This window comes from Indicator indicator, chromosome 9 (assembly GCF_027791375.1).
Source record: "Indicator indicator isolate 239-I01 chromosome 9, UM_Iind_1.1, whole genome shotgun sequence".
NCBI lineage: Eukaryota > Metazoa > Chordata > Aves > Piciformes > Indicatoridae > Indicator > Indicator indicator.
In genome coordinates, this window is record NC_072018.1 from 2,757,460 (window position 1) to 2,770,597 (window position 13,138).

At 43.5% G+C, this 13,138-nt stretch overlaps 1 protein-coding gene across 3 annotated transcripts in view; it reads left to right on the top strand.

Moving 5' to 3' along the window:
• The window catches only part of MEIS1 (Meis homeobox 1), a 131,352-nt gene extending 119,329 nt beyond the window's left edge, over positions 1 to 12,023 (top strand). The window contains exons 10-13 of one of the 3 annotated variants that reach the window (XM_054383833.1): positions 7,143 to 7,201; positions 8,490 to 8,579; positions 8,850 to 8,945; positions 11,636 to 11,672. In XM_054383833.1, coding sequence (XP_054239808.1) covers positions 7,143 to 7,201; positions 8,490 to 8,579; positions 8,850 to 8,908 — 208 coding nt within the window. In that variant the 3' untranslated portion in view covers positions 8,909 to 8,945; positions 11,636 to 11,672. Of the gene's footprint in view, positions 1 to 7,142; positions 7,206 to 8,489; positions 8,580 to 8,849; positions 8,946 to 11,635 lie in introns of all 3 variants that reach the window. The other 2 variants (XM_054383831.1, XM_054383832.1) reach the window with 2 other exon arrangements.
• Positions 12,024 to 13,138: the final 1,115 nt, after the last annotated feature.

Consider the following 13,138-nt stretch of genomic DNA (forward strand, 5'->3'; position numbering starts at 1 on the left):
AATGCCAGACCCAAATTTTCACCAGAAATTTCTCATGTCAGTTGAGCTTTTTTTTTGGAGGACTGAATGGGATTTGAGGATGGAAAGGGAGTAGAAGAAGGAAGAGAATGTACCGGAAAGGCCAACAGCAGCTCCCCTGTGGTGTGGAAGGGCACTGGAGATGGGCAGAGCAGGGAGGTGCTTCTCCAGGCAGCCCTTCCCCAGGCACATTGGCTCTTCACTCCTCCCTAGTGAGTCCCTCCCTTGTTTTTCATTCAGAATGAACCAAAGGAACACAAATAGGCTTCAGCTCTGTTCTGTTGGGGCACAGGGAAAATTTTGTAAGATGAGAAGAGTGTTTCCTGCCCACCTTTCTTCCAGAAAGACTCATTGAGTAGCCACCAGCCATGAGCTCTGCACAAAAATGTGGCACGGGAAGCATTTGGGCCAAGGGAAGAGCACAACCAGGAGTTTGTGGGTCCTACCTCAATGGAAAGCCATCTGCCCTCCCTTCTGTGCCAAAAGCATGAGCCACCAGTGGGCTCACTGCCACCCTGAGGTGGCATGCACCGTGGCTGCATGGTGTCCCATAAGGCTGGTGGCAGGTTGCTCGCCCAAATTTTATCTGTTTATTTGGAAGCAGGCTGTGATTTGAGGAGAAGAAAAAAATACCCAACAGCAACAAAACAACACATGGCGTGTAGCTGGAGGGGAAGCAGGGCTTAAGGGCTTGGGAAAAGGGCAAGTACAGGAGGTAGAGCTGGTGCCTGTTGGGCTGGACAAATGTAGGGCATTGCCAGCTCTGTTCCAAGGAACACATACCTGATATCCCATCTTTCTGCTTTCTATTTTTGACCCTCAATATGCTTGCTACTTTATCAGGATTGGCTTGTGAGAGATTCAATAGCACTCTCGTGCTCCAGAGCAACTTTTCTGAATGCACAACATGAAGCCATCGGTGGGGTCACATAGTAATGCTTGAAGTCAGAAGCTATTTTTAAAACTAAATTGCAGAGCCGCACATGGCTTTCATTAGTGCTTTACATCAAATTTGTCAGCTAATTAGTGGTTTTTCATCACTAGTTTTTGCATAGTATTTTATTTGTTCGCTCTTCAATACTGTCTTGTGGCACCCCCAGCCCTATAGGCAGTCCCTAGTGCTTGGTGCTGCCAGCAGAGGAGGGAGGGAGGGAAAGAGGAGAGCTTTCAGGAGACCTTCCCCATCCTCCTGATGGATGGACTGGCTGCATTTGGAGTAGGTTCCACTGTTACGTGTCTGGAGTGGGCGGTTAGCAGCCTGTGTGCTCTCTTCCCTCCCTACCTCCATTTAGTGTTGCAAATGATGTATTGCAGTCCTGAACTGTCTTCGGGTTGGAGGAGGAGGAGGAGAAACCCAGAAAAGTTGCCAAACATGACTTCATAAGGTTTGACTTCAAACTGAACAAAGTTTCATGAGCGTCTTGGGTTGCTTTTGGTTTGGGGTTTTTGTTTTGGTTTCCTTCTTTCTTCTTTTTCTTTTCTTTTCTTTTTTTTTCTTGTCTTTCTTTACAAATAAAGGGAGTAGAGAGAGCAGGGATTGCTAATGACTGGTAGTTACGGGTCATTAAGCTCACTAACTGACTTCAGGAGCAGAACTTTCTAATAAGGGCAGTAAGCACTCTTTTTAACATTTATTTCTCATTTTAGGGATGGGGAGATGTGATTACCATTCAAAAGTCTGCAGTTATTCTTTCTGCTCATAATTACAGAGGGAGCTTGCCAGTTTTAAGGCTGTTTTTAACACATTAAAAAGTATTCAGCAAAGTGATTTCTATGGGGGATTTGTTGTTTTGGGGGTTGGGGTTTTTTTTGTTTTGTTTATTTTTTTTTCTTTTCTTTAACTGACTCCTTTGAAAAGCTCTGGAAAACAAATACACAGAGGGAGGAAGAAAAAGAAAATATGTTAAAATAAGGAATAAAGCAGTTACTGAGGTGTAATAATCCCAGTTTATAGCACACTTTCCATTTAAATTGTTTTTATTAGAGATAAACCTGTTAAGCGTTGAGGAATTAAGTGCTGAATAGAGAAGGTTGTTTCACTGCTGTGTAAATGAAGGATCCCAGGATGGAGAGAAGAGTATGACTGGTTTTACAAGGGAATTATTTGCCAGTTTGCAGGGCTCTGGTTACTTTGGCATCTATTCTAAAAATGATGTGTTTGTTGTCAAGAGGGATACTGGATTTTTTTTTTTTTTCAGAGCAAAAGAGATATCTTAGCAGTGGGGCTTGCAGGTACTGTGAGCTTTCTCAATCGTCCTTACGCCTGGTTTGCTAGAAGGAGCTCAAGGAGAAAATGAAGCAGAGGGATTTGGGGGAATTTCTTGGCACTGCTAGTGATACACAGACTTCTGGCATGCAGCGCTTTGGGACAGTATTGAGAGGGAGCAGCCTGCAACTCCAAGTATCAGGAGTCAGTAGTGGTGTGAAAATCTCCTTACTAAGGAGGGCTGAAGGGAGAAAAAAACCAAACCAACCTCAATCTACTGCTAAATCTCAGCATCTCCTCTCAGACTGGTTCCAGGTCCTGGAAATTTTCATTGAAGGACTGCAAATTAGAAGTCCCCACAATTGCTCTGTTGATTCTTGAGCAAAGGTGACTTTGGAAATCCCTGGCAGTGGAGGAAAGCCTTCCTTTATTCATTCAACAGAAGAGAAATACAAGTGGAAGGGAGGGAGAACAGATCTGCGCTGAAAATGTCACTTGGGCTGTAACCTGAGCCTTTGCGAGCTGTGCCTTTTGGAGGGTTTGGTGACCCTCTGAAAATCCTTGCTCTCTGGCTGCTATTATTGTAGCCAATTTCCAACTAAGATAAGTCTTTTGTCACCACCAGCCATGCCTTGTGCGTGGCAGCGAGGGCGGCCAAGCTGAAGGTCAGAGTGCAGAGGTGGATTGCTGCATCCCCAGGGTTGGGGCTGGATCGCACCCGTGGGACTGGCGATGCACCAACCCAGGCGACTGCCGGTGACCTCTGGAGACAGACCCCAGGCGAGAAGCCGAAGAGAAAAACATCCTAGGAAAATGCAAATTGGAGAAAAGAGGGTTTCCTCCTCCTCTTTAGGGTTATGGAGGTGGAAGAGTTGGGGTTGGTTTTTTTTTTTTTTTCTTGCTTTTCGGGACACAGCTGAAAGTGCAATCTCACGTATCCAAAAGGGCGAGGAAAAGTTGACTTGAAAACAATAATAAATACTTCAAACTTCTGTGTTTGCCCAACTGTTCAAACGTTTCCTCCATGCCAGATCCTTCCCCTAGCAAAAAAAAAAAAAAAAAAAAAAAAAAAAGAAGGAAAAAAAAACAAAAAAAAAACACCAAAAAGAAATAACCAACCTCAAAGCATTGTTGTGCAGAGTTCTCGACTCTCCTTGGGTTGGAAGATGGGTACAACAGGGATCTCAAGTTATTAGTACCACTATTGATTCTGCTCTTCAGGGGGGGAAAAAATCCCAAACTGGAAAAAAAAGAACCACCCTACCCTTTCCACATCTGTGTAAAGAGCACTGATATGGATAAAAATACTTTATACAAACCTCTGAGCCTGTGGGAGGCTTTGCTCACGTGGATAAGGTTAATTAAGTTAAGTTTTATGCTGAGTTGTATTTTGTGAATGCTCCATTTGAGTACCCCATAATATGCAAATATGTAATTTTCTTAGGTGCTGATTCCTCTGAACTTTTAAAAACCAGAGTGATTTGGTGGGTATGAATGTAGGGAGGAGAAGGGGCAATGAGAATAGTTTTTTTTTTCTGTTAGCTTTTCTGTCCTGTCATTTTTTTTTTTTCTGGTCTTACGTGAGTCTGGCATTTGGGAAATTCAAAAAGTGATCAAAAGATTTTGGTCCTCCTAACAAAGTAAAAAAGTATGAAGAAATCATCCCCCCATGCCTGTGGATTTCTGCAGCAGGAGCTAATTTGCAATTTTGCTTGCAAAGAGCTCTCAAATGTGATTTAAAAACCTAGCATTGTGCTTTCTCAAGGCAAGCCACATTAATACTTTTAATCTGAGGGGTTCTTAGGAATTCCAGGTTTGGGATGCAGGAAGAAGCTTGAAAGTGAATACTTTCTGCTTCTTTTTTTTTTTTTTTTTTTAATGCATAGTGGTTTGGAATCTACTATAATGCAAAGTAAAGCATTCTGTTACAAAGGCAGGGAGGATGGGACAGAAGGTTAAAGGGCATCCTGGAAACAAACAGCTGGACCAGTTTATTTAAACACATACAAGGATGGGGAGCTGACCTCCATTTGACTTCTAGTGGGAGGAGCGAGAATGTCATTTTATGACTTTGCCCAGAAGGAAAATGTTCTTGCTGTCTGAATTCCCCCCCCCGAAGACATCCAAACACTGGGCTGTTTGGCAGAATTGCTACTTATAGAAAATACTTAACACAGAGGCATAGGAAGAAGATAACTGTTAAGTACCCGTGTGTGTAAAATGTTCTTAAAGCAGATATCCTGAGCCATACCGTGGGGCAAACAGGTGAGAATGTGTTGTGCTGTAGGCACGTCTGGTGGATAGTTCTTGGTAAATTCTAGCTGTAGAGATTATTATTCTACCTATATATAGGTTGGTGGTTTGTTTTTTTTTCCTAGCATATAGCTCATTATTCTACCTAAATAGGTTGTTTTTCCTAGGATATAGCTTGTTATTGACCCCCCACCCCCCCCCACCCCCCCCTTCTTACTAGGCGTGCTTGTAGTTGGGAAGGTTGTAAAGTTGGAGTTGAGTTTGCTTCGTGTTGCTCAGGTTTTTCATTGGGGTGAAAGCTTTTGGTGACTGGAGGTTTTCAGTGACCAGCCAATTTCATGTCTACCAAAAGCCTTCCAATCCTGCTTGTAGTAACAAGTCCTAACAATCAGGCAGGAGATGAAGAATGGCATTTTGGAACATGGTTGAATGGCCATGGTGGTCTTATGTTGCTGGCTGGACTCCGTGGTCTTAGAGGTCTTTTCCAACCCAAATAATTCTTATGTGTCTGTGATTCTAAGGCAGCAAGAAAAAAAAAACTTGCAAAAAAGAAATAACTGGGGCACCTGGGGGGGGGTTGTGTTGTTTTACTGGGGAGAGTTACTATGAAAATTACTTTCTGCAAATGCAGATTACAGATATTAAACAATTTTCTAATTGGTCATGGAGCTAAGGCAGCTAATGGGGAAAAAAAGGCAGGTTTTTTTTTAATTGCTTATTTCACATGGTGTTTGTGCTACACCTGTGCTTATAATGAGAAAGGAGAATTAGTCTAACCTTCTGCTCACATGATTCTAATTTTCATGGTTTGTACAAGATAATGATAAACTGATTTGCAACACTGTTTGCTGGATTGAGAGGTGTTTGGGTATTTTTTGTTGGTGGTGGTGATTTTGTTTTATTGGACATGCATAGAAAAATGGATCCAATACTGTTGCTGGCAAAGGGTGACCTAGTTCAGGTGTAAGGTTTCCAGATCGGTACCTGGAATTAGTGCCTCTGGCCCCATTTTGTCAAGACAGGTTTGATTAGGACTCAGTATCTTGATCAACTTTTGCAGGAGTTCAGGGAATGGGAGTCAGTCGGGAATGGGAAACAGGAGGAGACTGAAATCACTGTGATGGTCTTTAATGTGGGCAAAACAAACAACACAGGGCAGTGGCTTGCAATTCTTCTTCCCAACGGTGTAGGGGAATGGCTGGGCAAAGCCGGTTCCCACAGGAAACTCCTGGTGGCTTTATCTCTGTGGTAGGAGAGCTCCTGCTAAGCCACCCCGAGCAAAAGCAACAAAATGAAGCACCAAGTAGCTCTTTGTGGACTTTCCCATTGTGTTTTGCAAGCATGATGTGGTTTTACCCATGCTCAGACTTCTTCCTTTACTGGTAAATGCTGTGGCATACATGATTTTATTATGCTTTTTCTCACTCATAAAGAACGTAAGGTCTGGTCGTGAGGCTCAGCCATTATTAAATCTTGATGGGAGATGTTTTCTAAACGGTTTTTACCTAAGCTTTCAGATGAACAAAGCCACAAGAAAAGTTCTTCTAAGCCTCCTGAGACAGGTTCCAAGCCATGGCTTTGAGCCTCCTGATTTCAGCTCCATGAGGACTGCCCACAGAAGAGACCGGGGCACTTTTGATCCCTCTCCTTCTTCTGTTTTACTCCAAATTCTTTGGAATATTCCTTTCCCAAATCATCATTGCAAGGCTAACTGAGGCAAAGAGCTACAAAACACCACCAGGAGAGTGTGGTTGCAGATGGCTATTTTAAAAAACAACTCTACCTTTTTTTTTCTTTCTTTTCTTTCCAAAGATCTGCTTTTCATTGTTTGGGGGGAATTTTCAGTAGTCCAGTAATTACAGTTTAACAAGATGTTTGCTGTAAATGGTCAGGCCTAGCTGGAGAAAACAGGATTATAAATTCAATTACTGTAAAGCTATGACCTCGCCTTGACCCCCTCAGACTTTGCATAAAGAGAGAAGGGGGGGGGGGGGGGGTTGGGGGTGGGGAAAGCCCACCAAGAAATGACTAGGAGGAATGCATGGCTCTGAAGTCCCCAGCAGTGTGACTTAGCGGTGATAAAACTCCAGACGTTCCCTCATTTGATGGGGTTCTGCCATCACAGTTCATTATCTTAATAGTGGGCATTAAAAGGGAATTAGGTTTGCAAGAGGTAGGGGCAGGTTTTGATAAAAAAAAAAAAAAAGAAAAAAAAAGGAGGAAAAAGGGAAGTCAGAGGACATAAGGCAGAAATGGCACTAATGAGGGGAGGGTAGCAGATGCCCTCATGAGCATCTCGCCGGCTTCACCCGGGTTTTTTTTTTTTTCTTGTGTGTGCCCCATTCTGAATTGAGAAGAGCGTTGCCGGTATTGTTTCCTGAAAACTCGGCTAATTCTGCCATGAAAAGATGAAATGGAAGTGTCCGACTGTGGTAAAAAGCAGGCAAACATAAATCAGCTTAGAAACCCCAAGCTCGTGCTCCCAAAGGTCAGGAGGGTTAGAGGTTTTGCAGGATTTGCATCCCTGTGCAGCCCGACGAGGAGCGCCGTGGCAGGGCGAGAGAGGGCTTGGGGATGGGTGGAAGTCATCCCCTTCGATAACTGTCTGCTTTCCTCTGGTTTTTATCCTTTTTTTTTTTAATCTTTCTTTTTTTTCTTCTTGCAGGTTTATTAATGCTAGAAGAAGAATAGTTCAGCCCATGATAGACCAGTCCAATCGAGCAGGCAAGTCCCCAATAGTAACCGTATTCGAGTCACGCAGGCAAAACCCATCCTCAAGCCATTCACCAGGAGGTCCATTACCTGGTAAATAAATGAGAAATGAATGCTGGGAGCGATTGACAATTAAAATACAACCAGCTTTGTTTCATTACAACCCTAATCATTTTAACATGATTAAAACATTGGGGGGGGGCAGGGGAAAGGCATTGAAAATTCAGATCAAAACTAAACCAATCCGCTCCGTGACCGGACTTTCCATGAACGCTTGGAATTAAAGCTATTTTTGGTTTTGTTTTTTTTTTTTTTAAGTAGTTGTTTGGAGTTTTCCTTCCCAGCTCTTTCTGCTCCTGTGACCACTCCCTGGTGCATGGCTTGGTGTGGAATTGCTGTAAACTTTATTACCTGTCAAAAGGGCAGAGGGGTCAGAATCGCTTGTGGGACTCAGTAAAGTTCAAAGACATTCAATGAGGTAGAGCTTTATGTGCTTTAATAACCCAAGGCAGCTTACTTCTGAAGCCAGCTTTTAATGTACAGTTAAAACCTGGAGGCTCAGGTAGTGCTACTCCTATAGGGTCCTTTTGTCCCTTGTCTCTTCTTTTCAGTAGCTGTCTTTTGGGATCGATGAGCATTTGGGACTTTCTTTAGGGGGATTTATTTCATTTAAAAAAAAAAAATCCTAAGTTTTCCCAAGCTGGTTCTATCTGGGGTCTTGGCTCACAGTTCTGTGTGGGTATTTCCCATCGAGGAAGAGCCTGTTCCTCCCAGATGGTTTTGTTTTCTGAATCTCGCTGCCATATTATCCAAATCCATCGTTGTCCAAGATGCCTTTGGGCTGCGCTTCCTCCTCGAGTGCATTCGATTATTTTGTCATTAGAGGTAAATATCTGGCACAAACGTGTTCAGGTCCCACTCTCAGAAAGGCACAGGGGCGTAATTTAACACACTGAGGTTTCAGTGTGACTACTCCAGCCATAAAATCCAGCTCCTATCCAGGTCTTTGCATTGACGTCAGCAGCAGCAGCAGCTGGAGCCGGGGCTCCTCGCATCTTGAGAGTTCGGATGGCTAACTTCATTTCCAAGCTCCTCGTAGGAAATTAAGCCAAAACTAAGCAAGCTTGTTAGCCCAGCTGCTAAAACCAAGCAGGAGATATTTCACCCCCTTTACAGAGCCGGCATCGATAGCCATCTCATGCAGGCCATGAGTTGGTGGGGCGGGAGTTGTGTCTTGACACTGTGAGGAGAGGTGACCCTTTTGGCTGTTGCTAAAGAGCACTGTTCTGCGCTTTTCCAGTAAGTCAAGGAACGCCCTATAACCCTGACGGGCAGCCGATGGGAGGCTTCGTGATGGACGGCCAGCAGCACATGGGCATCCGAGCGCCAGGTAAGCCCCCAAGGCAGTGCCACCTACCGATGGGTGACCTCGGTCGTGCCACCGCAGGGAATCACACCTCTGCCCTCCGCTGTCGTCTCAGCTGCCTGCCTCGCCTCACCTGTCTTCTGCTTGCCTTCAACACTGCTGAGGGAAACCAGGCATCTTCTTGCTCAAGTGGTCCTGGACCCTCTGCTGTGCTGTTTTGGAAAGGGGCTTTTGGCGCTATCTATTGACTTTGCTCATTCTCTGGCATCTTCTTGGATTTTTATCTCCCTCTAGGACCTATGAGTGGAATGGGCATGAATATGGGCATGGAGGGGCAGTGGCACTACATGTAACCTTCACCTAGGTAACCAATGGCAAAGCCAGGGGGAAGTAAGTACAAACTGGGTCTTTGTTCTCACTTTGTCCGAGGGATATTTGTCTCCTTGCATTTCCCCATGTTCTCCCTGCCCATAGCCTCATGCTTGTTCCTTCCTTTCCATCCATCCATCCATTCATCCATCCATCCTTCGCCTGGGCTCCTTTGGGTTTCTCTCCCTCCGGTTCAGCTCAGGCTTTCCAAGCTCTACAAACCCCTCGTGCGCAGGCGCGCGCGCCCGCGCACCGCCGCTGTACATCGCAGCCGCCGCCACCGCCACCATACATTGATGCTATTATCCATCCCTGAGCACATGACAAAACAAGGAGCAGCGGGGGGGGGGGGAAAGTGGGGAGGGGGGGAGCCCGGTCGCCTTGGCAACAGACTGATTTGCAAAATGTAAGCGGTCTGCAGCAGCGTGGGGAGAGGAAAGAGCGTGTCCCCAAAGTGTCATAAATCTGTCTAACCGCAGTTGATGCATGAGTTACATTTCTCCTGCTAACCTGCAAGACACCCAAAAAAAAAAAAAAAAAAAGAAGAGAAAAGGAAAAATAAAAAAAGAGAGAGACTTCTCCTAGGTATAGATAAAGAATAAATAAATAAGAAATTCAAATAAATAAGTAAGTAAATAAAGAAATGGTGGGCTCCACTTAGTTGCATTTTGGGAGGTGGTGGAGGAAACTTTGATTTATTTTCTTTTTAATTTTGGGTTGGTGGGGGTTTTTTGTTGTTTTTAAAGTTTATTTCTCTTTGTCTGTCCCTCATAATGGGATTACGTGTGGCAAAGGAAAAAGAGAGAATACAAAATAGAGGTGTGCGCAGCAGGCTATGGAGCTTAGCCCAGGCTAATTGACTATATCCAAATTAAGTATGCCATCACTTGCAGTGTGACAAATGGATTTGACTTATTCAGTATACAAAAATAGAGATCATTAATGCAATCTTCAGTGGCAGGCCTTGCAAAGAAAGCCTAGAAAAACTGTCCCAGTTTCTTTTTATTTTTTCCCCCCTTCTCTTGTCTTTTTAGAGGGGAAAACACATTATACAAATTTTCCTTGTTTTTTTGGTTTGTTGTTTTTTTTTTTTTTCCCTTTAATAAAAGAGTAAAGCATTTTGAAACACTGAGGCAGCAGTACCATGTTTAAATGGTGCCTGCTTCTGTTCCTCTTGCTCTGTTGCTGGAGTTAAAAGCAGTTATATCAGCAGCTTTGTTGTGCCCCCAGCCCTGCACCAACGTAGGGCTTGAAGTTACCCCAAGTGCGTTTTGTAGTCGTCTTCGCCGGGTGCGAGTCCAAACAAAGTTTTAACAATTAGCTGTGAAAACATTCATCGGAGCTTGGGAATGCAACAGACTTATTACCTCATCCTGGAAATTTCTAGCTTAGTTAATTTAAATATTGTTTCTTAGTTTCTGGGTCAATTAAATTTAAATGATGTATTTTATGCTTCGTGACCAATTAAATTAATAGGTTATTACCAAAAAAAAAAAATTTAAAAAAAATTATCGTCTTTTTTGATTAAAGAGCTGTGAGTACAGTATATTTTATAAGCAATTTTCATTAGTTCAAAACTGTTCCTTTAGGCTAGATTAAGCAGCTATTCATTGCGGGAGCCTTGAGACCTGATTCCAAGGTGTTCGGCGCATTCACAGCGCGCTCTTACTTAGAACTAAAGCCAATTGAACCTACTTAGCAATAGCGTATGCCTTTCACCCTTGATGATTATGGAGCTTATAGCTCGGCGAAACAATACACCTGTCAGTTCCCATCAGCTCCAGCAATCCAAGCAGAAGGCAGAGGCCCACAGAAAGCAGGAGGTTTTATTGTTTTAGGTCCAATTTTTTTTTTTCCTCCTGCCCCCTCCTTATTGTTCGCCCAAACCCACTGAAAGGTTTCACTGAGTTGTGCATCTGATTTTATTATTTATTTATTTATTTATTTATGGACAGAAGTGAGCAGGGGGAAAGAATTAATTGCTAACTAGTATACTAGTATATATCTACATACTAGTGTGTTTGAAAATACAGACTTGGTTTCACAATCATCCTTTATTCAGCAATGTCTGTACTCGCTGGAAAGTGTCGGTTTGGATGGCACAAATACTTAGGACAGGTTCAAACTGATTGGGCTCAAGAGCTAAATAAATAACTGCTGATAAACCTCAGCACCAATTTCACCCATGTCTCCTCCTTAACTACTATGGGTTCCCCAACTTGTATTCCCACCACACTCTTGTTGTGTTTTATACTTGTATTCCCACCGCACTTTCAGAAGCAGGGAGATGAAGGCAGGTAGCTGAGTTACGTAAGGCCATGGAGGATGGAGCTCACCTGAGAGCCCTCACACGGCTTCCTTGGCTTGGTACCACCACCCCATGTGACACTGGTCATCATCAGGCCAGCTTTTCCTCCAGCATGTTGCCAGAACCATCTTCCATTGCATGCATTCCTAACCACAAAAGCAGAAAGTGTTTTTTATCTCCCAGAACTCTGTATTCAGAGGAAGGAGGATGTTCTTGGGTCATTTTTTTGGGCCTGAGAATCATTCCTGTTGCCATCGTTGTGAATCCATTGATGGACTTGGATCCCTCAATGGCAACTGCACTCCCTCCCTTTGGGTGGGAGGGAGTCAAGCAGAGGAGCATCGTGGCCTGGTGTTGGTAGCTGGTCCCCACCACTGACCTCCACCTCTTTCTCTCTCCACAGGGCTGCAAAGTATGCCAGGGGATTATGTGTCTCGGGGTAGTCCAATGGGTATGAACATGGGACAGCCAAGCTATACCCCACCCCAGATGCCCCCCCATCCCGCTCAGCTGCGTCATGGCCCCCCCATGCATACCTACATTCCTGGACACCCTCACCACCCAGCGATGATGATGCATGGAGGACCACCCCACCCTGGAATGCCCATGTCAGCATCAAGCCCCACAATGCTTCATACCGGCGAGCCAGCAGTGAGCGGACAAGTGATGGACATTCATGCTCAGTAGCTTAAGGAAGTCTGCAGCGATGGTAGATTTTTCAAACAATTGTCTTTCTGCAATGACTACGGAGTTCTTGGCGTCAATTTTGGACCAAGGGACGTTCTGATTCTTCACAGGGACCCTGAAAAAGAAAAAAAAGAAAAAAGAAAAAGAAAAAGAAAAAGAAAAAGAAAAAGAAAAAGAAAAAGAAAAAGAAAAAGAAAAAGAAAAAAAGAGAAAAAAGGCAGGAAAACACCAACCGAAGTCAACTTCTGGGGACATGCTAAATAGCTATATAAGACATTAAGAGAACAAAGAGTGAACTATTGTAAAATGCTATTATACTGTTATCCATATTACGTTGTTTCTTATAGATTTTTTAAAAAAAATGTGAAATTTTTCCACACTATGTGTGTTGTTTCCATAGCTCTTCACTTCCTCCAGAAGCCTCCTTACATTAAAAGAGAAGCCTTACACTTATCCTGCAAATGACAGAAAGGGCTTATTTGCAGGATTTTTAGAGCATTAAAATAACTATGTCAGGCAGAAGAATCTTTCTTCTATCCTAGGATTTCAGCCATGCACACTCTCTATCTCTCTCCTCTCTCCTCCTCCCTTCTCTCTGTCTGTCTTTCTTCCCTTTCTCCCTCTTTCTCCCCATCTCTCTCCCTGTCTCTCTCTCGCTCTCTCTCTCTCTTTCTAGCCTGGGGCGTGAATTTGCATGTCTAATTCATTTACTCACCATATTTGAATTGGCCTGAACAGATGTAAATCGGGAAGGATGGGAAAAACTGCAGTCATCAACAATGATTAATCAGCTGTTGCAGGCAGTGTCTTAAGGAGACTGGTAGAAGGAAGCATGGAAACGGAAAGGCAGTGTATTTGAAGCCTAATTGTCACATCAGAGCATCCTTGTCCCCATGCAGCAACCACCACCTTGTACATCACTTCCTGTTTTATGCAGCTTGAAACATGGACTGAAGATTTATTTTTAAATATGTTGACTTTCTTTCTGGGCAAGACATCGGTCATGTGTGCATTTGTTTGGGTTTTTTTTTATTTTTATTTTTTTTCCATAGTCCCATCATGGAGCATTTATGTATACATTGTAAATAAATTTTGTGCAAAAAGGACTGGAAAAATGATCTGTATTATTGCAATTTTTTGTAAAAGTAGCAGTTTGGTATGAGTTGGCATGCATACAGATTTACTAAGTGGGATAAGCTAATTATACTTTTGTTGTGGT